The 24,999-nt window shown below is 46.6% G+C and overlaps 1 protein-coding gene across 6 annotated transcripts in view; it reads right to left on the bottom strand.

Annotated features, from left to right (window-relative positions):
* Positions 1 to 66: 66 nt before the first annotated feature.
* The window catches only part of LOC123745261 (myelin transcription factor 1), a 213,040-nt gene continuing 188,107 nt past the window's right edge, over positions 67 to 24,999 (bottom strand). For 5 of the 6 annotated variants that reach the window (XM_069300612.1, XM_069300611.1, XM_069300613.1 and 2 more), the window contains exons 12-16: positions 21,881 to 22,129; positions 20,553 to 20,615; positions 19,797 to 20,071; positions 5,414 to 5,547; positions 67 to 4,525 (exon numbers count right to left, since the gene is read on the bottom strand). In XM_069300612.1, coding sequence (XP_069156713.1) covers positions 4,262 to 4,525; positions 5,414 to 5,547; positions 19,797 to 20,071; positions 20,553 to 20,615; positions 21,881 to 22,129 — 985 coding nt within the window. In that variant the 3' untranslated portion in view covers positions 67 to 4,261. The remainder of the gene's footprint in view (positions 4,526 to 5,413; positions 5,548 to 19,796; positions 20,072 to 20,552; positions 20,616 to 21,880; positions 22,130 to 24,999) is intronic. The other variant, XM_069300614.1, reaches the window with a different exon arrangement.

Raw genomic sequence — 24,999 nt, forward strand, 5'->3', positions numbered from 1 at the left:
TTTATATTTTATTCTTGCCTTTTAAGACTAGGTCAGTTGTGTAAACTAGGTTTAAAAATAGCAAAATAATTTCAAAATGACAGTTTAATACATTCAGTGATAAGGTACATTTATACAAAAAATATGGCCCAAGGGTGCAGAGCTGACTGTGTGGGCCCCGAGTCAAAACAGGAGCCGCAAGAGAACTCGGCTCTGTCCACCGACTGAGTGTCGACTGCTGGCAATGGTGAGAAGAGTTAAACACAAACAATGAACACAAGTGTTTGATATCCTCTAAAACACAGGGGGACATAATTTATACATTAGTTGTAAAAACAGTCTGTCGGACACTACTTTCAGAACTATAGGGATTTATATAAAGCCATTGCCATGCAAAACTTCTGTGAATCCTTGAAGATTTCTCATACTTTAACACTGGATAAATGTTTGATAACAGTTTATAATACACCAACAAGAATTCTTGTATATCACATATTGACCCTTCAAAATGAAATTGGTACTTTTTGTGCAGCGTGAGTATTTTTAGACTTCTAGAAATCTCCAAGTGTATATCACATCTAGTAAGTGAAAACCAGAATATTCACCGATAGAAAGCTTGACCGTACAGTGTCCAACCACAGCAATATGGATTGACACAACACTTATTATAAAATCTGGTCATTCCATGGCCACCTACAAAAATACACAACTCGACACAGTCATTCTGTAGATTCAGCCGCTGTTGTTGGCATGTGCTGCCCACACTGTACTCAGGCCGTCTGCACACTGGAACATTTCCATGTTGAGCTGCATGACTGCCATTCAAGATGCAGGTATCTAGTGAATTGTTACTCATAGAATAGTTATTCATCATCTAAGACCTTTGTTCATGGTCCCTCATTATAATAAATTATTTGAATCTCGTGTAGTTCCACACTGAAGCCATAGTTTCTACACTGCTCTGTTAAACAATACCACACTAATGCCATCTGATGGTTTATTATATCCAATGGATAAAATCTATCTATAGGGATAATTTTACACCCTCACTCACTGTAAATAGAAGGTAAATGGAGGGACTAGGGGAGTGAAAGATCAGGAGGCATAGCAAGGAAGAGTTGCTGTAGGGAGGGAGGTAGGTCATATGTACAACACCGGGGTCCTACTAATTCTCTATCACACGGGACAAGGAGAACTCTCCTGCTTTACAATTATTGTCCCTACATAACTGGTACATCTTTTTTTTTCATATTAAGATTACACACACACTGTCCAAGAAGATTTTTTCATCTCTTCTACCGTGTTACATCTTACAATCTCACACACTGGATACATATAAATCGATTGAATAAACTAATGAGCATGTGCTATAACATACTTGTCACCACCTGGCATCTATTATTGCAGCAAACCAATCCAACAAGTTGTCCAACAGAAGGGTAAAGGTTCCCTGTAACGTATGTGTTGGCTCAGATATAAGTTTACCATCTGTGGAAGCAACTCCATTGTCCCTTATCAACTGTTTCATGTAGGCTGCTGGCTGAAGTGCATACGTTTCAGCAGTTATTAAGCTGAAAAGGAGCGATGGAGTTAAATCCAGTTGCTTCAATGCAGGCATTCAACAACCGCTCACATACAACTATACATCCCAAAACAAAGTAACATCACATGTGAATTAAAAAGAAAGTTTAGAATTACTACTCGTTCCTCATGCATACTGGCGGTGATAAACATTTTCAAACTATTTTAATAAATGTACCTCACATCTTGTGCTTGATTTGAACATTATTAGGCAAAATGCTGTATAACTTCACTGAACAGTAATGGCACCCAATTACCTTCATTAACTTTAAAATAAGGTTCAGAGTTTTACACACCATTTTATTAAGAAAAGTGTAAGGGGAGCAGATATAAAATCACGACTGGCTCTCACCACCTGAATAAATTAATACCTTGAATCCATCAGAGGCTGATGTAACGGCAGATAATACTGCTAAATTTGGGGGTAGCTTGATGAGTGAAATAATATTAATTTAAAACAATTTCAAAAACTATCAAGTAACTGGCTTACATAAATGATTCAGTTGTTGCAAACAACCTGAAACTGAGATAATCTAAGATGTATTAGAAACTGTAAGTACTAACAAAGGAGGAAACTAAAGATATTGCAGCTTCTGGTGGATACATTTTCTATTGGATTACAGCTGTCAAATGATACCGGGAGGACCAGTGACCAGCAAGACGAGTGTGGCCACAAATACATAGCACAGTAGTTGTGACGTGGGAGTAAAGGAAAACTCGACTTTTACACTGCCAAAGTTGTTACGAACAATGTTACTTATCATTAAGAGCGACAACCGACTACAATCATTGCTGAGTAATGGGCACTCGAGTAGAACCATAAACCAAAATGAATCTGACCAATAAACAAATGTAACATTAGAGAGCATAAGATCATATGTAACACTCCTGCATGTGGAAACACAAGTGTTATACTGCATTGTTTCACCTGCAGTAAGGGGGGTAGACACGCTGCTGTGAAGGGACTGATGCACTTCCTGTAAAACACTCACAAAGTTCGGAAGTCAAGATTTGTGCAGCTGATAATTTGACACTTCATCACAACAACCAAACTTACAGAAGATTCACGAGGAGGCTGGATACCTGTTGGGGTATTTTTGATTGTCCAACAACAATGAATATATATATTTATATATGTATGTATACAAGGAGGCCAAATTATCTATGCTTGTGTTATCAGAAAACATACAGATCGCTTAGTGATGAAGAACATTATTAGGATCATGTTTCTAAATGTTTTGCTGAATTTCACATAAGGCATGACGACACAGACCTGTGATTGGCAAATAAACCTGTGATTGTTTAGTAGTAATATGAGTCAACACACCAACAAGAAGACGATTTTGTTAGTCTGAGTAAACGCTTAATACGCAATGTATAAACCTAGGTAGTTATAGTTTAAATATAGATAAAACGGTAACACAACTATTTTTTTTACGTCCAAAATATTTCCATATGACTAGTGAAGCAAAAAGCAACACTAAAACATGCCGATCACTTTGAACCCTTCAATCGTGGAGATATGCCAGGCGGACCGCGTGCCAGGTTAACCCACAACCCCTGGACAGGCAAAGCATGGGTTAGCTTGCAGTGTTCGTCAAAGGTAACCTAGGTAAACTTCACTTTTCACGCTTTTGAAGAAAATGAAAAGTTTATGCAAAGGAACATTATCAAAGCTCCCTATTCTAAGATATACGTCATCACACTGGCTTGGCGCGGGTAGACACGTAGCTTGCTGGAAAGTCGACTTCCTGAATACACACACACTACTAGATTTTCGACGATGTGAAGCAAGCTAATTGTCTAGACAGTTTTTCAAATACACCAACAAACGACTTGACCTATTGGAAACATGATTTTTACAGAAAAGTCTTAGATTATTTACATTAACATCGCAGACGTTAAAGCTCGTGGTGGGAGTGTCAACACAGAGTGAGCAGAGGGTGGGCCTTGGGGGGCCGGGCTGGTTGAGGTCACATTCATCCAGGCCCTCAGAGGGTGGGACCTTGGGGAGGGCCGGGCTTGTTGAGGTCACATTCATCCAGGCCCCTCAGAGGGTGGGACCTTTTGGGGCCGGGCTTGCTGAGGTCACACTCATGCAGGCCCTCAAGAGGGTGTGGACCGGACTCGTTGAGGTCACACTCACCCAGGTCCTCAGAAGGTGGGACCATGAAAGCAAGGCTAAGTGTCACAATAACCCACGCCATCAGCAAGTTGGACCACGAGGGCCGGGCTTAAGGTCACACCCTCGCCCTAACACTAGGGCATGTTAGCCTCAGCCCAGCATAATACACCATCACGTGGGAAATACGCCCTTCAACACCTTTATATGAGAGTTCAGGATGCGGGGACTGGTCTTTGGCATTGCAGGTAACAGTGTGAGGGTGATAGGACGCCACGTTGCAGTGAAGCACCATGAGGGCGGGGAAGATCACTACTCCAGTCACCTGCTGCCACCCATGTGTCCGCCGCTGGTGTTGTGGCCGGTGCTGCCCGGGCTGGTGAAGGCTACAACGTTGCTGTTGTTCATGTTGCTGTTCATGGTGTTAGCCATGGCCGCACTGTTGGCCACACTCGTGCTCACTGGCGGCACACCGAAGAAGGGCGTTGTAAAGGAGGTTGGGAAATAGGAATGGGTGGGCGGGACACTAGCGGCGGCCATAGAGGGCGCCGTTCCCGCCCCGGCGTATCCCTAGTCATGTCAGATGGGCGTCGGGGGCACTGTGAAATCATGGAGAGCTGAGCGCACACTGTCGTAGAGTGGCCGGGTGTCCTCGCAGTAGTTATCGGTGCAGAGCGAGTGAATCTTGGAGAGATAGGAGTCGAAGTTGTCGATTCGGTCGTTGGTGGGAGTGGGGCCGCCCCCGGGAAGCTTAACGTGTTCCAGGAGCGACATAACATTGTTCCGCAACGACTCGTAGTACTCGGTCAACTGCGCCCCCCTCTCACCAGCACCAGCCGCCTCCTGCAACAACAGCAACACATCAACACTATATCAACAATAAAAGGCAATTGATGACTTACTAACATTCTAACACACGCACTCACATGAACTGTTGTGCATTCATGAACTGTTGTGCACTATCAAGGACTCCTGAGTAGTCTCATGAATTGTGTACCCTCACTAACTGATGAACTGTTGTACATTGTCATGAACTGTTGTGTACCCTTATGAATTGTTGTGAACTCTTCTGAACTGCTGTGCACTGTCATGAACTGTTGAACACTCATGAACTGATGTTCACTAATGATCTGCTATACACTCATGAACTGTTTAATTCTTTAATGAACTGTTGTAGTCTCATGGACTGTTACGAACTCTTGTGAAGTACTGCACAATCTCGTGAAATTTTGTGCTTTCATGAAGTACTGTGCACGCCCATCAAGGATGTGCACTCTCATCGATTGATGATTGATGAAGATTAGGCCACCCAAAAGGTGGCACGGGCATGAATAGCCCGTAAGTGGTAGCTCTCATCCAGTGTTATGCACTCTTATAAAGTGCACAACATTCCTCTCTATCGCTCACAGGAGACATCTCCCGTCACGCAGGGTGCAGTCGCACCTCCACAGATCTCCAGTATCAGCTCTTGATACTGGTAATGGCTCAAAAGGGCCACCACTTACGGGCTATTCATGCTCGTGCCACCTTTTTGGGTGGCTTAATCTTCATCATCATCAATCCTCTATCGCTCACTCGACCTCTCTCTCGCGCTAATTCGGCCAGCACCCTTCCCCTCGCTTACCTTCTGAGTATGGCTTTCTAATAAATAACTGAAATAAACCCTTATGTGGATATTCCCTTGACCACCCCACCACAGCCCACCGTCGCCTCCCCCCGCCAGACACCTACCTTCTGCTCGACCTTGAGCACAGCCTCCATAGAGGATACGTCATGGCGTAATTTGGTCACGTGGACCTCCATGGAAGCGTTCTCTTTCTGCAACTCCGAGATCTCCGATACCAAGCCAGTGTGTTCCTCGCCGTCTGTGGGAGAGATATTTGTGTTAGCCTGGGGTTGTACTGGGCACCTGGGGTTATACTGGGCACCTGGGGTTATACTGGGCACCTGGGGTTATACTGGGCACGTGGGGATATATTGGGCACGTGGGGCTATACTGGGCACCTGGGGTTATACTGGGCACCTGAGGTTATACAGGGCACCTGGGGCTATACAGGGCACCTGAGGTTATACTGGGCACCTGAGGTTATACAGGGCACCTGGGGTTATACTGGGCACCTGGGGTTATACTGGGCACCTGGGGTTATACTGGGCACCTGGGGTTATACTGGGCACCTGGGGTTATACTGGGCACGTGGGGATATACTGGGCACGTGGGGATATACTGGGCACGTGGGGTTATACTGGGCACCTGGGGCTATACTGGGCACCTGGGGTTATACTGGGCACCTGAGGTTATACAGGGCACCTGGGGCTATACAGGGCACCTGAGGTTATACTGGGCACCTGGGGTTATACTGGGCACCTGGGGCTATACTGGGCACCTGGGGTTATACTGGGCACCTGAGGTTATACAGGGCACCTGGGGCTATACAGGGCACCTGAGGTTATACTGGGCACCTGGGGTTATACTGGGCACCTGGGGTTATACTGGGCATCTGGGGTTATACTAGGCACCTGGGGTTATACTGGGCACCTGGGGTTATACTGGGCACCTAAAGTTATACTGGGCACCTGGGGTTATATTGGGCACCTAAAGTTATACTGGGCACCTGGGGTTATACAGGGCACCTGGAGTTATACTGGGCACCTGGGGTTATACTGGGCACCTGGGGTTATACTGGGCACCTGGGTTATACTGGGCACGTGGGGATATACTGGGCACGTGGGGTTATACTGGGCACCTGGGGCTATACTGGGCACCTGGGGTTATACTGGGCACCTGAGGTTATACAGGGCACCTGGGGTTATACTGGGCACCTGGGGTTATACAGGGCACCTGGAGTTATACTGGGCACCTGGGGTTATACAGGGCACCTGGAGTTATACAGGGCACCTGGAGTTATACTGGGCACCTGGGGTTATACTGGGCACCTGGGGTTATACTGGGCATCTGGGGTTAAACTAGGCACCTGGGGTTATACTGGGCACCTGGGGTTATACTGGGCACCTAAAGTTATACTGGGCACCTGGGGTTATATTGGGCACCTAAAGTTATACTGGGCACCTGGGGTTATACAGGGCACCTGGAGTTATACTGGGCACCTGGGGTTATACTGGGCACCTGGGGTTATACTGGGCACCTGGGTTATACTGGGCACGTGGGGATATACTGGGCACGTGGGGTTATACTGGGCACCTGGGGCTATACTGGGCACCTGGGGTTATACTGGGCACCTGAGGTTATACAGGGCACCTGGGGTTATACAGGGCACCTGGGGTTATACAGGGCACCTGGAGTTATACTGGGCACCTGGGGTTATACAGGGCACCTGGAGTTATACAGGGCACCTGGAGTTATACTGGGCACCTGGGGTTATACTGGGCACCTGGGGTTATACAGGGCACCTGGGGTTATACTGGGCACCTGGGGTTATACTGGGCACCTGAGGTTATACTGGGCACCTGGGGTTATACTGGACACCTGGGGTTATACAGAGCACCTGGAGTTATACAGGGCACCTGGGGTTATACAGGGCACCTGGAGTTATACTGGGCACCTGGGGTTATACTGGGCATCTGGGGTTATACAGGGCACCTGGGGTTATACTGGGCACCTGGGGTTATACAGGGCACCTGGGGTTATACTGGGCACCTGGGGTTATACTGGGCACCTGGGGTTATACAGGGCACCTGGGGTTATACTGGGCACCTGGGGATATACTGGGCACCTGGGGATATACTGGGCACCTGGGGATATACTGGGCACCTGGGGTTATACTGGGCACCTGAGGTTATACAGGGCACCTGGAGTTATACTGGGGTTATACTGGGCACCTTGGGTTATACTGGGCACCTGGGGTTATACTGGGCACCTGGAGTTATACTGGGCACTTGGGGTTATACTGGGCACCTGTACTATACTATACTGGGTATAGTATAGTACAGGGTATAGTACTATACTGGGTATAGTACTATACTGGGTATAGTACCTGGGGCTATTGATACTGGTTACCTGGGTTTATTCAGCGGAACTAAAGCGTCTAACTAGTAATAAGAAAGCTACGTATCTGGGTATTAAAATCGGGAAGTGAGTCTAGAAAAAGAATTTATCACATTATCAAGAATGATAAAAAATGAAGTTAGAAAAGCTGGGATGACTTGTTAGAATGTGAAATATTGGAACATTCGAAAACTATTTAAGTGTGCCTGCAAATTCTGTTTACAGAAAACCAAATTCTTCAAAAAAAAAAAAGTTTTAAGACTACATTTTTTTAAACCAAGGATTTATAAGGTACCAACCAACATAAGGTATAAATAACTAACAATAAGGTATAACCAATATAAGGTGCCACCATTCGTATACAAGATGTCACTGCTAGTATACGAGATGCCATCTCTAGAACAGGTGGTTCCACCTAGTATTCAATGTATCACTCTAGTATACAAGATGTCAAGTACGAACGATACCACCTTTAGTATACAGGGTACCACGTCTAGTATAAAAGGTACCACCTCTTCTATACAAGGTATCACCTCCAGTATACAAGATGTCACCTCTAGTACATAAGGTATCACTTTAGTAAATATGGTGCCACTACTAGTGTATATGGTGCCACTACTAGTGTATATGGTGCCACTACTAGTGTATATGGTGCCACTACTAGTGTATATAATGCCACTACTAGTGTATATGGTGCCACTACTAGTGTATATAATGCCACTACTAGTGTATATGGTGCCACTACTAGTGTATATGGTGCCACTACTAGTGTATATAATGCCACTACTAGTGTATATGGTGCCACTACTAGTGTATATAATGCCACTACTAGTGTATATGGTGCCACTACTAGTGTATATGGTGCCACTACTAGTGTATATAATGCCACTACTAGTGTATATGGTGCCACTACTAGTGTATATGGTGCCACTACTAGTGTATATGGTGCCACTACTAGTGTATATAATGCCACTACTAGTGTATATAATGCCACTACTAGTGTATATGGTGCCACTACTAGTGTATATGGTGCCACTACTAGTGTATATGGTGCCACTACTAGTGTATATGGTGCCACTACTAGTGTATATAATGCCACTACTAGTGTATGTAATGCCACTACTAGTGCATATGGTGCCACTACTAGTGTATATGGTGCCACTACTAGTGTACATGGTGCCACTACTAGTGTATATGGTGCCACTACTAGTGTATATGGTGCCACTACTAGTGTATATGGTGCCACTACTAGTGTATATGGTGCCACTACTAGTGTATATGGTGCCACTACTAGTGTATATGGTGCCACTACTAGTGTATATGGTGCCACTACTAGTGTATATAATGCCACTACTAGTGTATATGGTGCCTCTTCTAGTGTATATTGTGCCTCTTCTAGTGTATAACGTATCAATTGAGAATCCACATGGATTCTCAGTCGACCCTACACAACCCTGACAAAAAACTAGCTACTACAAACTCGCCAAGAAATTAAGAAGATTATCCACAGACAATTTAGTGCTACGAGAGTACACAGTCAACCGGGCTGGAGTCAGTCTATACAGCGTTTGTTAATTGGAACATATTAGGGATAATATTACCCACAATTCTCAACATAGATCAACCAGCCTAACTTGGGTAGATTTAATCTGGATAACACCACTTTATGCTGGCCCGATTGTGAAGACACAACTTTTCTAAGGCCATGACATGGAAATACAAAAAATGGGAACGGTTGTTTGTTGTTTCTGTTCGAGAAATACGGGTTTGTTTACAGGTTAGGCAAAGTTATTGTCCCAGGCTATGTGAGAGACCTGGAGTTATGCTGGGTATCAGGGGTTATACTGGGTATCTGGGGTTATACTGGGTATCTGGGGTTATACTGGGTATCTGGGGTTATACTGGGTATCAGGGGTTATACTGGGTATCAGGGGTTATACTGGGTATCTGGGGTTATACTGGGTATCAGGGGTTATACTGGGTATCAGGGGTTATACTGGGTATCTGGGGTTATACTGGGTATCAGGGGTTATACTGGGTATCAGGGGTTATACTGGGTATCTGGGGTTATACTGGGTATCTGGGGTTATACTGGGTATCAGGGGTTATACTGGGTATCTGGGGTTATACTGGGTATCAGGGGTTATACTGGGTATCAGGGGTTATACTGGGTATCAGGGGTTATACTGGGTATCTGGGGTTATTCTGGGTATCAGGGGTTATACTGGGTATCAGGGGTTATACTGGGTATCAGGGGTTATACTGGGTATCAGGGGTTATACTGGGTATCAGGGGTTATACTGGGTATCTGGGGTTATACTGGGTATCAGGGGTTATACTGGGTATCAGGGGTTATACTGGGTATCTGGGGTAATACTGGGTATCTGGGGTTATACTGATGTATACACCATATACACTATGCTTGTCAAGCTGCGTGGTTTACATTCAAACAGAACCCTTTTTTAAGGACTCTACATTCATCCAATAGGCACCAACTAAATACAGAAAAATGGATAGAGAAAGAGAGCATTAAAGTGTGTCAGTATGTGGCAGCAGTCCGCATACGGTAGTACGACCAAAAAACTTCATACTGCGCACTGAATATGTAATAAGGAATTGTGATAATTTATGAAGGAGGTACGGAGGTACGTATGGAATGCACGGACGTATGCAGACAGACGACATCACGGACATGAGACCCAACACCACATGCAGCGGGCCACGAGGATCACTGGGTGGAAGGCGTAAATGTGATATACATACCTTTCAGTAGAAAACCTTACGCATAGTATTATGTTCTCAATACAGAGAGGGAACAACAGACTCGAGAACTTTGTTGGGACAATGTCAAGATGCGGGTCTTCACCCCCAGGGGAACACATACAAGATTTGCGTGTGGTAGTGTGTGGGTGTGGTAGTGTGTGGGTGTGGTAGTGTGTGGGTGTGGTAGTGTGTGGGTGTGGTAGTGTGTGGGTGTGGTAGTGTGTGGGTGTGGTAGTGTGTGGGTGTGGTAGTGTGTGGGTGTGGTAGTGTGTGGGTGTGGTAGTGTGTGGGCACTTGAGGTTATGCTGGGCACCTGGGGTTAGTGAGTGGTAGTGAGTGTGTGGGTGTGGTAGTGAGTGTACTCACCTATTTGTGCTTGCGGGGGGTTAAGCTCTGGCTCTTTGGTCCCGCCTCTCAACTGTCAATCAACTGGTGTACAGATTCCTGAGCCTACTGGGCTCTATCATATCTACATTTGAAACTGTGTATGGAGTCAGCCTCCACCACATCACTGCCTAATGCATTCCATCTGTTAACTACTCTGACACTGAAAAAGATCTTTCTAACGTCCCTGTGGCTCATTTGGGTACTCAGTTTCCACCTGTGTCCCCTTGTTCGCGTACCACCAGGGTTGGTGGTACCTCCAGTTTATTCTTGTCTACTCTGTCAATTCCCCTGAGGATTTTGTAGGTAGTGATCATGTCTCCCCTCACTCTTCTGTCTTCCAGTGTCGTAAGGTGCATTTCCCGCAGCCTTTCCTCGTAACTCATGCCTCTTAGTTCTGGGACTAGTCTAGTGGCATACCTCTGAACTTTTTCCAGCTTCGTCTTGTGCTTGACAAGGTACGGGCTCCATGCTGGGGCCGCATACTCCAGGATTGGTCTTACGTATGTGGTGTACAAGATTCTGAATAATTCCTTACACAGGTTCCTGAAGGCTGTTCTGATGTTAACCAGCTTCGCATATGCCGCAGATGTAATTCTTTTTATGTGGGCTTCAGGAGACAGGTTTGGTGTGATATCAATTCCTAGATCTTTCTCTCTTTCCGTTTCATTAAGTACTTCATCTTCTTCCTATTCTGTATCCTATGTCTGGCCTCCTATTTCCACCGCCTAGTTTCAGTACTTTGCATTTACTCGGGTTAAACTTTAGCAGCCATTTGTTCGACCATTCATTCAGTCTGTCTAGGTCGTCCTGTAGCCTCCTACTATCATCCTCTGTTTCAATCCTCCTCATAATTTTTGCATCATCAGCAAACATTGAGAGAAACGATTCTGTACCTTCTGGCAGATCATTTACATATATCAGAAACAGTATTGGTCCAAGGACTGACCCCTGCGGGACTCCACTTGTGACGTCACGCCAATCCGAGACCTCACCCCTCACAGTGACTCGTTGTCTTCTGTTACTTAGGTACTCCTTTATCCAACGGAGTACCTTCCCTTTCACTCCAGCTTTTTCACTAGCTTCTTGTGTTGTACTGTATCAAAGGCTTTCTGACAATCCAAAAATATGCAGTCTGCCCACCCCTCTTTTTCTTGCCTGATTTTTGTTGCCTGGTCGTAGAATTCAATTAGCCCTGTGAGGCAGGACTTGCCATCCCTGAACCCATGTTGATGCTGTGTTGCAAAGTTCTTTCGCTCCAGATGTTCCAATAGCTTTCTTTGCACAATCTTCTCCATCAGCTTGCATGGAATGCAGGTTAGGGACACTGGCCTGTAGTTCAGTGCCTCCTGTCTATCTCCTTTCTTGTATATTGAAACTACATTAGCTGCCTTTCAAATTTCTGGCAGTTCCCCTGTTGGCAGTGATTTGTTATACACTATGGAGAGTGGCAGGCACAGTGCTTCTGCTCCTTCCCTTAGTATCCAAGGGGAGATTCCATCTGGGCCTATAGCGTTTGTCACATCCAACTCTAGTAAACACTTCTTTACTTCCCCGCTGGTAATCTAAAACTCTTCTAGTGGTTTCTGGTTAACTATTCCCTCTTTTATCTCTGGAATCTCTCCTTGCTCTAAGGTGAAGACCTCCTGGAATTTCTTATTCAGTTCCTCACACACTTCCTTGTCGTTTGTAGTGAATCCTTCTACCACAGTGTGGGTGTGGTAGTGAGAGTGTGGGTGTGGTAGTGAGAGTGTGGGTGTGGTAGTGAGTGTGTGGTGGTGAGAGTGTGGTAGTGAATGTGGGTGTGGTAGTGAGAGTGTGGGTGTGGTAGTGTGAGAGTGTGGGTGTGGTAGTGTGGGTGTGGTAGTGTGAGAGTGTGGGTGTGGTAGTGTGGGTGTGGTAGTGTGGGTGTATTCACCTAGTTGTGCTTGCGGGGTTGAGCTCTGCTCTTTCGGCCCGCCTCTCAACTGTCAATAAACTGTTTCTACTGCTACTTTTTTTTTTCCCACACCACACACACACACCAGGAAGCAGCCCGTGACAGCTGACTAACTCCCAGGTACCTATTTACTGCTAGGTAACAGGGGCATAGGGTGAAAGAAACTCTGCCCATCGTTTCTCGCCGGCGCCCGGGATTGAACCTGGGACCACAGGATCACGTGTCCAGCGTGCTGTCCGCTCGGCCGGCCGGCTCCCATGTGGGTGCCGTGTGTGGGTGTGGTAGTGTGTGTGTGTGTGGTAGTGTGTGGGTGTGGTTGTGTATGGGTGTGGTAGTGAGGGTGTGGTAGTGTGAGGGTGGGTGTAGTAGTGTGAGGGTGTACTCACCTCATTATGTGTGTGTGTGTGGGCGTGGAATGTGTGTGGGCGTGGAATGTGTGTGTGCGTGTGGGTGTGAGTGTGTGGGTTGGTTGGGTTGGGTTGAGCTCTGGCTCTTTGGTCCCGCCTCTCAACCGTCAATCAACAGGTGTACAGTTTCCTGAGCCTATTGGGCTCTATCATATCTACACTTGAAACTGTGTATGGAGTCAGCCTCCACCACATCACTTCCTAATGCATTGCATTTGTCAACCACTCTGACACTAAAAAAGTTCTTTCTAATATCTCTGTGGCTTATTTGGGCACTCAGTTTCCACCTGTGTTCCCTAGTGCGTGTGCCCCTTGTGTTAAATAGCCTGTCTTTGACTACCCTATAAATTCCCTTGAGAATCTTGAATGTGGTGATCATGTCCCCCCTAACTCTTCTGTCTTCCAGCGAAGTGAGGTTTAATTCCCGTAGTCTCTCCTCGTAGCTCATACCTCTCAGCTCGGGTACTAGTCTGGTGGCAAACCTTTGAATCTTTTCCAGTTTAGTCTTATGCTTGACTAGATATGGACTCCATGCTGGGTGTGAGGGTGGGTGTGGTAGTGTGAAGGTGGGTGTGGTAGTGTGAGGGTGAGTGTGGTAGTGAGTGTGCTGGTGTGGTAGTGTGAGGGTGGGTGTGGTAGTGTGAGGGTGCGTGTTGTAGTGTGAGGGTGGGTGTGATAATGAGTGTGTGGGTGTGGTAGTGAGTGTGTGGATGTGGTAGTGTGAGGGTGGGTGTGGTAGTGTGAGGGTGGGTGTGGTAGTGTGAGGGTGGGTGTGGTAGTGTGAGGGTGGGTGTGGTAGCGTAAGGGTAGTGTAAGGGTGGGTGTGGTAGTGTGAGGGTGAGTGTGGTAGTGTGAGGGTGGGTGTGGTAGTGTGAGGGTGGGTGTGGTAGTGTGAGGGTGGGTGTGGTAGAGTGAGGGTGGGTGTGGTAGTGTGAGGGTGGGTGTGGTAGTGTGAGGGTGGGTGTGGTAGTGTGAGGGTGGGTGTGGTAGTGTGAGGTTGCGTGTGGTAGTGTGAGGGTGGGTGTGGTAGTATGAGGGTGCGTGTGGTAGTGTGAGGGTGGGTGTGGTAGTGTGAGGGAGGGTGTGGTAGTGTGAGGGTGGGTGTGGTAGTGTGAGGGTGGGTGTGGTAGTGTGAAGGTGCGTGTGGTAGTGTAAGGGTAGTGTGAGGGTGGGTGTGGAAGTGTGAGGGTGCGTGTGGTAGTGTGAGGGTGGGTGTGGTAGTGTGAGGGTGGGTGTGGTAGTGTGAGGGTGGGTGTGGTAGTGTGAGGGTGGGTGTGGTAGTGTAAGGGTGGGTGTGGTAGTGTGAGGGTGGGTGTGGTAGTACGAGGGTGGGTGTGGTAGTGTGAGGGTGGGTGTGGTAGTGTGAGGGTGAGTGTGGTAGTGTGAGGGTGGGTGTGGTAGTATGAGGGTGCGTGTGGTAGTGTGAGGGTGGGTGTGGTAGTGTGAGGGAGGGTGTGGTAGTATGAGGGTGGTTGTGGTAGTGTGAGGGTGGGTGTGGTAGTGTGAGGGTGGGTGTGGTAGTATGAGGGTGGGTGTGGTAGTGTGAGGGTGGGTGTGGTAGTGTAAGGGTGGGTGTGGTAGTGAGTATGTGGGTGTGGTAGTGTGAAGGTGGATGTGGTAGTGTGAGGGTGGGTGTGGTAGTGTGTGAGGGTGGGTGTGGTAGTGTGAGGGTGGGTGTGGTAGTGAGAGGTGGTTGTGGTAGTGTAAGGGTGGGTGTGGTAGTGTGAGGGTGGGTGTGGTAGTGTGAGGGTGGGTGTGGTAGTGTGAGGGTGGGTGTGGTAGTGTGAGGGTGGGTGTGGTAGTGTGAGGGTGGGTGTGGTAGTGTGAGGGTGGGTGTGGTAGTGTGAAGGTGGATGTGGTAGTGTGAGGGTGGGTGTGGTAGTGTGAGGGTGGGTGTGGTAGTATGAGGGTGGGTGTGGTAGTGTGAGGGTGGGTGTGGTAGTGTAAGAGTGGGTGTGGTAGTGAGTATGTGGGTGTGGTAGTGTGAAGGTGGATGTGGTAGTGTGAGGGTGGGTGTGGTAGTGTAAGGGTGGGTGTGGTAGTGTGAGGGTGGGTGTGGTAGTGAGAGTGTGGGTGTGGTAGTGTGAGGGTAGTTGTGGTAGTTAGAGTTTGGGTGTGGTAGTGTGAGGGTGTGGTAGTGTGAGGGTGTGGTAGTTTGAGGGAGGTTGTAGTAGTGTGAGTGTGGGTGTGGTAGTGTGAGGGTGATTGTGGTAGTGTGAGGGTGGGTGTGGTAGTGTGAGGGTGGGTGTGGTAGTGTGAGGGAGGGAGTGGTAGTGTGAGGGTGGGTGTGGTAGTGTGAGGGTGTGGTAGTGTGAGGGTGGTTGTGGTAGTGTGAGGGTGGTTGTGGTAGCGTGAGGGTGGTTGTGGTAGTGTGAGGGTGGGTGTGGTAGTGTGAGGGTGGGTGTGGTAGTGTGAGGGTGGGTGTGATAGTGTGAGGGTGGGTGTGGTAGTGTGAGGGTGGGTGTGGTAGTGTGAAGGTGGTTGTGGTAGTGTGAGTGTGGGTGTGGTAGTGTGAGGGTGGTTGTGGTAGTGAGAGTGTGGGTGTGGTAGTGTGAGGGTGGGTGTGGTAGTGTGAGGGTGTGGTAGTGTGAGGGTGGTTGTGGTAGTGTGTGGGTGGGTGTGGTAGAATGAGGGTGGGTGTGGTAGTGTGAGGGTGGTTGTGGTACTGTGAGGGTGTGGTAGTGTGAGGGTGGTTGTGGTAGTGTGAGGGTGGGTGTGGTAGTGTGAGGGTGGGTGTGGTAGTGTGAGGGTGGGTGTGGTAGTGTGAGGGTGGGTGTGGTAGTGTGAGGGTGGGTGTGGTAGTGTGTGGGTGGGTGTGGTAGTGTGAGGGTGGTTGTGGTAGTGTGAGGGTGGGTGTGGTAGTGTGTGGGTGGGTGTGGTAGTGTGAGGGTGGTTGTGGTAGTGAGAGTGTGGGTGTGGTAGTGTGAGGGTGGGTGTGGTAGTGTGTGGGTGGGTGTGGTAGTGTGAGGGTGGGTGTGGTAGTGAGAATGTGGATGTGGTAGTGTGAGGGTGGGTGTGGTAGTGTGAGGGTGAGTGTGGTAGTGTGAGGGTGGGTGTGGTAGTGTGAGGGTGGTTGTGGTAGTGTGAGGGTGGTTGTGGTAGTGTGAGTGTGGATGTTGTAGTGTGAGTGTGGGTGTGGCAGTGTGAGGGTGGGTGTGGTAGTGTGAGGGTGGGTGTGGTAGTGTGAGGGTGGGTGTGGTAGAATGAGGGTGGTTGTGGTAGTGTGAGTGTGGATGTTGTAGTGTGAGGGTGGGTGTGGTAGTGTGAGGGTGGTTGTGGTTGTGAGGGTGGGTGTGGTAGTGTGAGGGTGGGTGTGGTAGTGTTAGGGTGGGTGTGGTAGTGTTAGGGTGGGTGTGGTAGTGTGAGGGTGGGTGTGGTAGTGAGTGTGTGGGTGTGGTATTGAGTGTGTGGGTGTGGTAGTGTGAGGGTGGGTGTGGTAGTGTGAGGGTGGGTGTGGTAGTGTGAGGGTGTGTGTGGTAGTGTGAGGGTGTGTGTGGTAGTGAGTGTGTGGGTGTGGTATTGAGTGTGTGGGTGTGGTAGTGTGAGGGTGGGTGTGGTAGTGTGAGGGTGGGTGTGGTAGTGTGAGGGTGGGTGTGGTAGTGTGAGGGTGGTTGTGGTTGTGAGGGTGGGTGTGGTAGTGTGAGGGTGGGTGTGGTAGTGTGAGGGTGGGTGTGGTAGTGTGAGGGTGGGTGTGGTAGTGTGAGGGTGGGTGTGGTAGTGTGAGGGTGGGTGTGGTAGTGTGAGGGTGAGTGTGGTAGTGTGAGGGTGGGTGTGGTAGTGTGAGGGTGGGTGTGGTAGTGTGAGGGTGGGTGTGGTAGTGAGAGTGTGGGTGTGGTAGTGTGATGGTGGTAGTGTGGGGCCTCGTAGCCTGGTGGATAGCGCGCAGGACTCGTAATTGTGTGGCGCGGGTTCGATTCCCGTACGAGGCAGAAACAAATGGGCAAAGTTTCTTTCACCCTGAATGCCTCTGTTACCTAGCAGTAAATAGGTACCTGGGAGTTAGTCAGCTGTCACGGGTTGCTTCCTGGTGGTGGAGGCCTGGTCGAGGACCGGGCCGCGGGGACACTAAAAGCCCCGAAATCATCTCAAGATAACCTCAATATGGTGAGTGTGGTAATGTGAGGGTGGGTGTGGTAGTGTGAGTGTTTGTGTGGTAGTGTGAGTGTGGTTGTGGTAGTGTGGGTGTGGTAGTTAATTGAACTACCACACTTGTGAACTAGTAATTGAGTGTGAGAGTGTGGTAGTTTACCTAATTGAACTCGCCTAACTGTGCGTGCGCGGGTTGAGCTTCGGCTCCTTGGTCCCGCTACTCAAAAGTTAATCAATCGATGTCCTGAGCCTACTGGGCTCAATGGACCGATGTCCATTGTCCTGAGCCTACCACATCCTCACACTATATCTCCATCATATCTCCACTTGAAGCTGTGTATGGAGTCACCCTACACCTCATCACTGCCTAATTCATTCCATTTGTTAGCTACTCTGACAATAAAACAATAAAAAGTTCTTTCTAATATCCCTGTGGCTCATTTGGCTACACAATCTGTGTCCCCCTAGTGCGTGTACCCCCCCCCCATGTGTTAAATACTGTTTTTATCTACCCTGTCAATTCATCTGAGAATCTTCTCTGTGGTGATCACGTCTCTCTTAACTCCTCTGTCTTCTAGCGACGTGAGGTTTAGTTTCCGTACTCTCCTCGTAGCTGATACCCCTCAGCTCGGATATTAATCTGGTGGCAAACCTCTGAACCTTCTCGAATTTAGACTTACGTTTAACGAGATATGGACTCCATGCTGGAGCTGCATACTCCAGGATTAGTCTGACATGTGATAATCAAAGTTCTGAATGATTCTTTACACAAGTTTCAAAGTTTCTAAAGCCCGTTTTTATGTTGGCCAAATGCGCGTATGCCGCTGATTATATCCTCTTGAAGTTGGCTTCAGGGGACAGGTCTGGCGTGATATCAATCCCCAGGTCTTTCTCATTCTCTGAATCTTACAGAATTTCATCTCCCAAACGGTACCTTGTATCCAGCTTCCTTCTCCCTGCATCTATCTTTATTACTTTGCATTTGGTTTGGTTAAACTCTAACAACCATTTGTTAGACCATTTCTTCAGTGTCTCCAGGTCATCGTGAAGTATAAAACTGAGGCATAATACTCTTCTGACTTAATCTTTTTCATAATATTTGCGTCATCCACAAACATTGAGAGGAATAAGTGTGCCCTCTGGATGACCATTTACATATATCCGAAACAGGATAGGTCCGAGTACCGATTATGGGGTACTGAGTCAAAGGCTTTCCGAGAGTCCCAGAAAATGCAGTCTGCCCACCCATCTCTATCTTGCTTAAGCTTTATCACCTGGTCGTAGAATTCTATTAAACCTGTGAGGCAAGATTTACCATCCCTGAACCCTTGTTAGTGGTGTGTCACGAAGTCCCTTCTCTCCAGATGTATTACTAGGTTTTTTCTCACGATCTTCTCCATCACCTTGCATGGTATACAAGTTAGGGACAGTTAGGGACTACCGTGCACTTGTTCTGCATCTCTGTTTGGGTATAAACTTTGTTGTGCATTCATCATATATTTCACAAAACGTGGCATACATCTCATTTACTTCTCTGCCGAACAATAAGTGTTTCCAATTAAATTCCTTAAAGAACGTTCAAAGTTCCCCATAATATCATCAGCAAACAAAACTTTCAACTGCTTCCTTTTTCTCAATCTCTTCATGATAATAACGCATTGCATATTATATTTCCAAAAGAACATGGTGGCTTATACCCATGGAAAGAAGGTACATAATGTTATATATCACTTATTCTTCTTCTTTCCTGATTTATAGCAAATCCAGTATTGACGGAACATCCCATGGAGAATTATCTCCAGGATGAGGTATATGAGTATATGGCACCACCACCGTCTATCAATCCAAATGTCCTCCAGTCTTGCTTCATAGGCCTCTCAGTTTATTGATTTCGAGTGTAAGTCACCAAGTAGTAACAATCGTGATTTATCTCTATCTGCTTGTACTATAATCTCTCTTACGGCCATTATGAGGCCTTCTCAGTTGTCATCCAGCTCCTCCTTTGCTCCTGTGTGTTTGGTTTATGAGTGCTCATGGGATTTATGATTATCAGTTTATCATCCTGAGTACAAATCTCCAGTGAGGTTATCTCAACATCTCGTCAGTTGTTAATTATAAATTTTCTTACCTTTAGGTGTTCTTTCACCAGCACGACGGACAACTATGTATGGTGTGGTCAGTATAGACAGCTATGTATGGTGTGGTCAATATGGACAGCTATGTATGGTGTGGTCAATATGGACAGCTATGTATGGTGTGGTCAATATGGACAGCTATGTATGGTGTGGTCAGTATGGACAACTATGTATGGTGTGGTCAATATGGACAACTATGTATAGTGTGGACAATATGGACAACTATGTATGGTGTGGTCAATATGGACAGCTATGTATGGTGTGGTCAATATGGACAGCTATGTATGGTGTGGTCAATATGGACAGCTATGTATGGTGTGGTCAATATGGACAGCTATGTATGGTGTGGACAATATGGACAACTATGTATAGTGGATTAGCATGCAGGACGCACCTGTCTTGAAGACCATAGACGTGTCATCCATCCTGAGCTTCTTGGCTGGTGGGGGCTGCAGTGGGTGGAGGAGTGGGCGGGCCAAGAGGCTGTGGGCGGCCGCGGGAGGGCCTGTGGGGCCGCCCGTGGAGTAAGACGCCGCCAGGAGTGGAGGTCGCGGTTCACCCATGGCAGCTAACCCAGTGGAGACGCCCATGCCCATGCCCAGCCCTGCCCCCCCGCCCCCCTCGAGGGAGCGCATCTTGTTGCGGTTGGCGATGGGACAGCCCGAGGCACTGGGGATACACACCAGGGCAAGTTAGTCTGCCACCTGACCAGCGGCACCCACTACTACACACTCTCAGTATCACCAAATTGTTGGCTACTTATTTCTCAGCTTAGCATGCAGTATGTCCGATAAGGGGCACTAGCATGTTGGTACTAGTAAGTGGGATCCAGTGGTTCAACTCCACTTGAGGTCAGTTGGAGGCACCACCACCGTCTGGCTTCGTCACATACACGCCACAACATTACTCTACACTTACTGCTCAACGACTGGCTTCATTCTCTAGGCAAGCACTTTAAAATGAGGCTCTCATCGCCTTTATTCCTCTCTTGCTTTATGCATGACGTTACTGCCAGTTAATGCGACGACGGGTGTCAATATGTGACGGCAAGAACCCCGGTGACGCTAGAGTCATGTATGTGGCAGACGAGTGGAAGTGAAGGCCTCAAGTGGTGTCTGGTTCTGGCTCCCGTAAGCTCAGGCCTTCTTACCTCCTGTGACTGAGAAACTTGCCCGTGGAGTGCCCCGACCCATCACATCCAGGGACTGGACAGCTAAGGGCAGCACAATGGCGGTCAGTGAGGTCATGTGAGGTGAGTGGGGCAAGAGCAGCGCTTCATGGAGGAGGGCGGGGTCACCCCCGTCTCGCTCCCTGGCACACTGATGACTAAATATCTATGGCTCTACAATCTGGCGCAGCACCATTTTGATCTTTAATATTTAAGGAGTAAAGCAAGACTGAGATCATATTACTGATTTCTGAGAAAATTGGTCTATCCATGGATGACTGGGCTTCAGTTACATTGGGCCTCCCATACACCAACTTTTAAAAAAACAGTGAAGGGCACAAGAAAGTCCTCCGCCACCAGCTGACGGTGAAGCTTGGACCAGTGCTGGAGGCTCACTCACCACCCACTACTGTGGTACTCACACTCAGCCTCTACTACCAACACCTCTACAATTACATCTCAGAAAATTAATAGCTCTTTATTACTTTTCTTTAGATCCATTGTACTGTACATGCAGGCGTTGTTAACGGTGACGACCAATATAGATGAAACATCAATAACCAGGCTCAAGCTTTGTCGCGCACTCACTTCCACATGGAATTCTGAATATTTGTGAGGTAAAAACGTAAGTCCACTGTATGGCTAGGATATGTATTCAATCTTGGGCACAAGTGTTATGAATCCAAGCTTCAAACTTCATTAATCTACGATTTCAAGCTTAGAATATTATGAACACATGCGTCCAAAATTATATTATAATTTAGACGTGTATTCCTGATACGAGAAACGTTTGTATATACGTCAATCGAGCTTAAAATCAGGAGGACAAAGGTCTGAGCTTAGTTCATATTTTAAACATTGATCCAAGCTTCGAACATCACAAAGTATGATTCTGAGGCTAGAATGTAACTAGGGTACGGGTTCAAGGTTAGTGCACCACTCAGACATGGATCCAAGCTTTTCGTTATGCCAAGCTGTAGGTCCAAGATGGGAGTGTCGGTATAACATGGGTCCAAGCCACTGTCAGCTGGAGGGAGGTCTGGTCCTCAGAAGGCAACCAACAAAAGCGGGTACATACACAGCAACACACACACACAAAAACTACGAACTAGAATTTGTGATTGTGAAACTTTGGTATTGATTGTATTAAGTTCTTCAAATATTATTGTTTTCAGGAACAAAGTTTCCCGTCATTTCTTTAGAAGTGGGATTTAAAAGTACTTAGAAGTAGACACCCTAGTTCCACAATACTATTAAGTTCGTTGAGATAACCATAGTAAGAGTTCAAAAGCAAAGGATGAGGCACTCACCGGAGAGGCTCAGAGTCTTGAGTGTCTTTGGGTTTGTGCTTGGGCTTGTTGGCTCTGGGGCAGCCGGAGAGTGAGCGGTGGGAGGAGTAGTTGCCGGTCACATGCCCCGACCCATCACACCCAGGCGTGGGGCACTTCAACTCTTGGGTCTGGTGCTGGATACTCGAGCGATCCGCGCGGGGACATCCGGACAGGCTGGATGGTGGGGCGAGGATAGACTTGGCCAGGTGAAGATTTTTTTGACCAAGACTGTGTGCAATAGGTTACATACGATGGGTGGTTGGGTAGAGCACGAGTGGGCTGGTATGACTGCACAAGGATTGTTGAACTTCACTAATACTGTATGGCAGGGTGCTGAGCTTTGCCTCTACCTCTAAAATTCACATTATCAACCAGTAAATATAAATATCAAGGTTTCCTAAGATAGACCAAGACATTTTTTTTTTTGTTCACAAGTCCCCAGCCACCCGTAAAAAAGAAGGCACATCACTCTATGTTACTTTAATGTCATCTTGAGAAAACCAGCCAAGCTGCTAATGTGCTGCTGTGATTGAGGATGCCATTGATTTGAATTCAACTGAAATGATGTTACATTTACAACCAAGGATTCTACCCTCACACCCACATATGCTTCCAGCAACTTCTAATGACACTTAAAATTGACGCAAATGTTTTGCTTTCTCATGATGAATATTAATAACTGGTCAGATCCACAAGTTAAGAGGTGTCCTAGAGTGGTCAGGCCAGTCAACCAAGAAAATATTGAATGCAAATCTATTCACTTAACTTATACAATATGTTTTACCAACATGAAAAAGCCCCAAGTTACACACATAAAAAAGAGTATTTAAACTCAGGTCGCATTAAAGTGTAGGAGATACAGTTAGTGGCCATGTTCTCACACCTGTCTCCAGTCAGTGAACAATGTCAACTATTGCTCAAGTGACTGACTTAATTTTAAGGAAAAGATATCTTGCGACACATGTACAGTTATGGCATCTGCAAGACTAGGAAGGAGTCGGTGCTGTACGTCTGCTTACACTTGCTTGTGTCTCAGGCCACAACTTAAGCTGGCCAATGTTTACATATGCTCAGCTGGTTATACTGAATGTTTTATACCCCAACAACATGTAAACCCGTACATATATACTCCCACAAACACAATCATGTGTAAACAAAGACATTTATAAGTAGGAACCTTACTATAGTAAAGATACATATGACATGTACATTTCTTCAACTATCTCTCGAGGTTTTAAGACGTTTCGAAATCAATCTTTACAGACTGTGTGAAGGAGGAGAGGTTAATGAACCGGCCTGGCAATCTAGAGGTCTTGAGTTCACTTCTCTTATGTACCTGGACTGTACCTGGATGGGGTTTTGGGAGTTGTTCTTCTCCTCAAGCCCCGGCCCGGACTAGGCTTGACTAGTGAGTACTTGGTCCAACAGGCTGTTGCTTGGAGCGGCCATAGGGAGTAATGATGAGTGAACACCTGTTGCTCGCAGTAAACCAGTGATGAGTTAAGTAGCTCAGTATATCTACACATATTTACGTACATGGATAATGATTCTCCTATAAGTGCTGTCTGGTAAGAAATAAAAAAATTTATTTTGATTTGCTTGTTGTATAGGTCGATATATATATATATATATATATATATATATATATATATATATATATATATATATATATATATATATATATACATATGTGTGTGTGTGTGTGTGTGTGTGTGTGTGTGTGTGTGTGTGTGTGTGTGTGTGGTTTTTCTATCTATCCATCTGTCTATTTATATATCCATCCAACTATCCATCCATTCATCTATCTATCTATCTATCCATCTATCCCCTCCATCTTCCCATCTATGAATCCATCCATCCATTCATCTATACATCAGTCTATCCATTCATTTAACCATCAATATCCATCTATCTATCCATTTAACCATCAATCTAACTATTTAGCCATCAATCTATTCATCTAACCATCAATCTATACAGCCATCTAACCAGCACTCTATCCATCTATCTATCTACTTTCTGTGTCTTTCTCTGCCCCTTTCTGTCCCTCCCTGTCTTTATCTCTGCCTCTCTCATTGTCTTTCTGTCTCTGTGTATCTGTCTCTATCTATCCCCCTGCCATTCATCCGTCCTTCCATATATCCATTCCTCTATCAATCTATATCCATCCATTTACCTATCCATACACCTACTCATCTTTCTACCCATATATCAGTCCATTTATCTGCCTATCCATCAATTTGTCCAAATCTGTCCAACTATCTACTAATCCATCTACTTATCAATAACTCTTATCTATCCATCACTCTGTCCATCCATCTATCTACTGTCTGTCTCTATCTCCGTCTCTGCCTCTCTGAGTCACTGTCTCTCTGTGTGTGTCTGTCTCTGTCGGTCTGTGTCTGTCTTTTATATAGCAAAATATAATTGTCAAATGTGCGAGTGGTCGTCAGGAACTTAGTGTAAAATACTAAGAAAGTATAGTTACCCCTTATTGTGATAAACAACCGCGTCTTAAGAAACCTTTTCAAGCTGTGAAAGAATCATCTGCTTTATGCGAGTACGGGCAAATTATTGATAAAAGAAAGTTTATGTCATTTTTCTAGAGATCAGTGAATAATTCTGCATATTACCATAAGAAAAACTAAGTTTTTTTAAGTCGTTTTCTAGCTATTTAACTGTGAAGCCTAAAATAGTCGTTGGGGGTCTGAATGTGACCTCGGTACGCTGTTCGGGTTTTTAATTCTGGCGACGCCGACAAGCCTATGTTCATCCCGTACCTCAGACTACTCCCGCTGCCAATTTGGGTGAGGCTGGCCCCAGCCGTGTGGCTTCCAGCTTCGAACAGCAGACAGACAGTCAGTCATTCTTTCTTGTTGTATACTAGGGGGATACCTGGCATTGTCCGGGTCGGTCCGTTTCCCATCTGCACATCTATCTATCCATTTAACCATCTGTCCATCCATCTAACCATTTATCTGTTCATCTATCCCGCCATCTATCTATCCGTCTATCAAGGGCCAGTGCTTGTGCCCACACAGGTATCCGAGGTCAATTTTGGCCTTCGTGAGAGTGGATTAAAAAGATGAGTTCCAAGC

Source organism: Procambarus clarkii, chromosome 44 (genome assembly GCF_040958095.1).
Source record: "Procambarus clarkii isolate CNS0578487 chromosome 44, FALCON_Pclarkii_2.0, whole genome shotgun sequence".
NCBI classification, from domain to species: domain Eukaryota; kingdom Metazoa; phylum Arthropoda; class Malacostraca; order Decapoda; family Cambaridae; genus Procambarus; species Procambarus clarkii.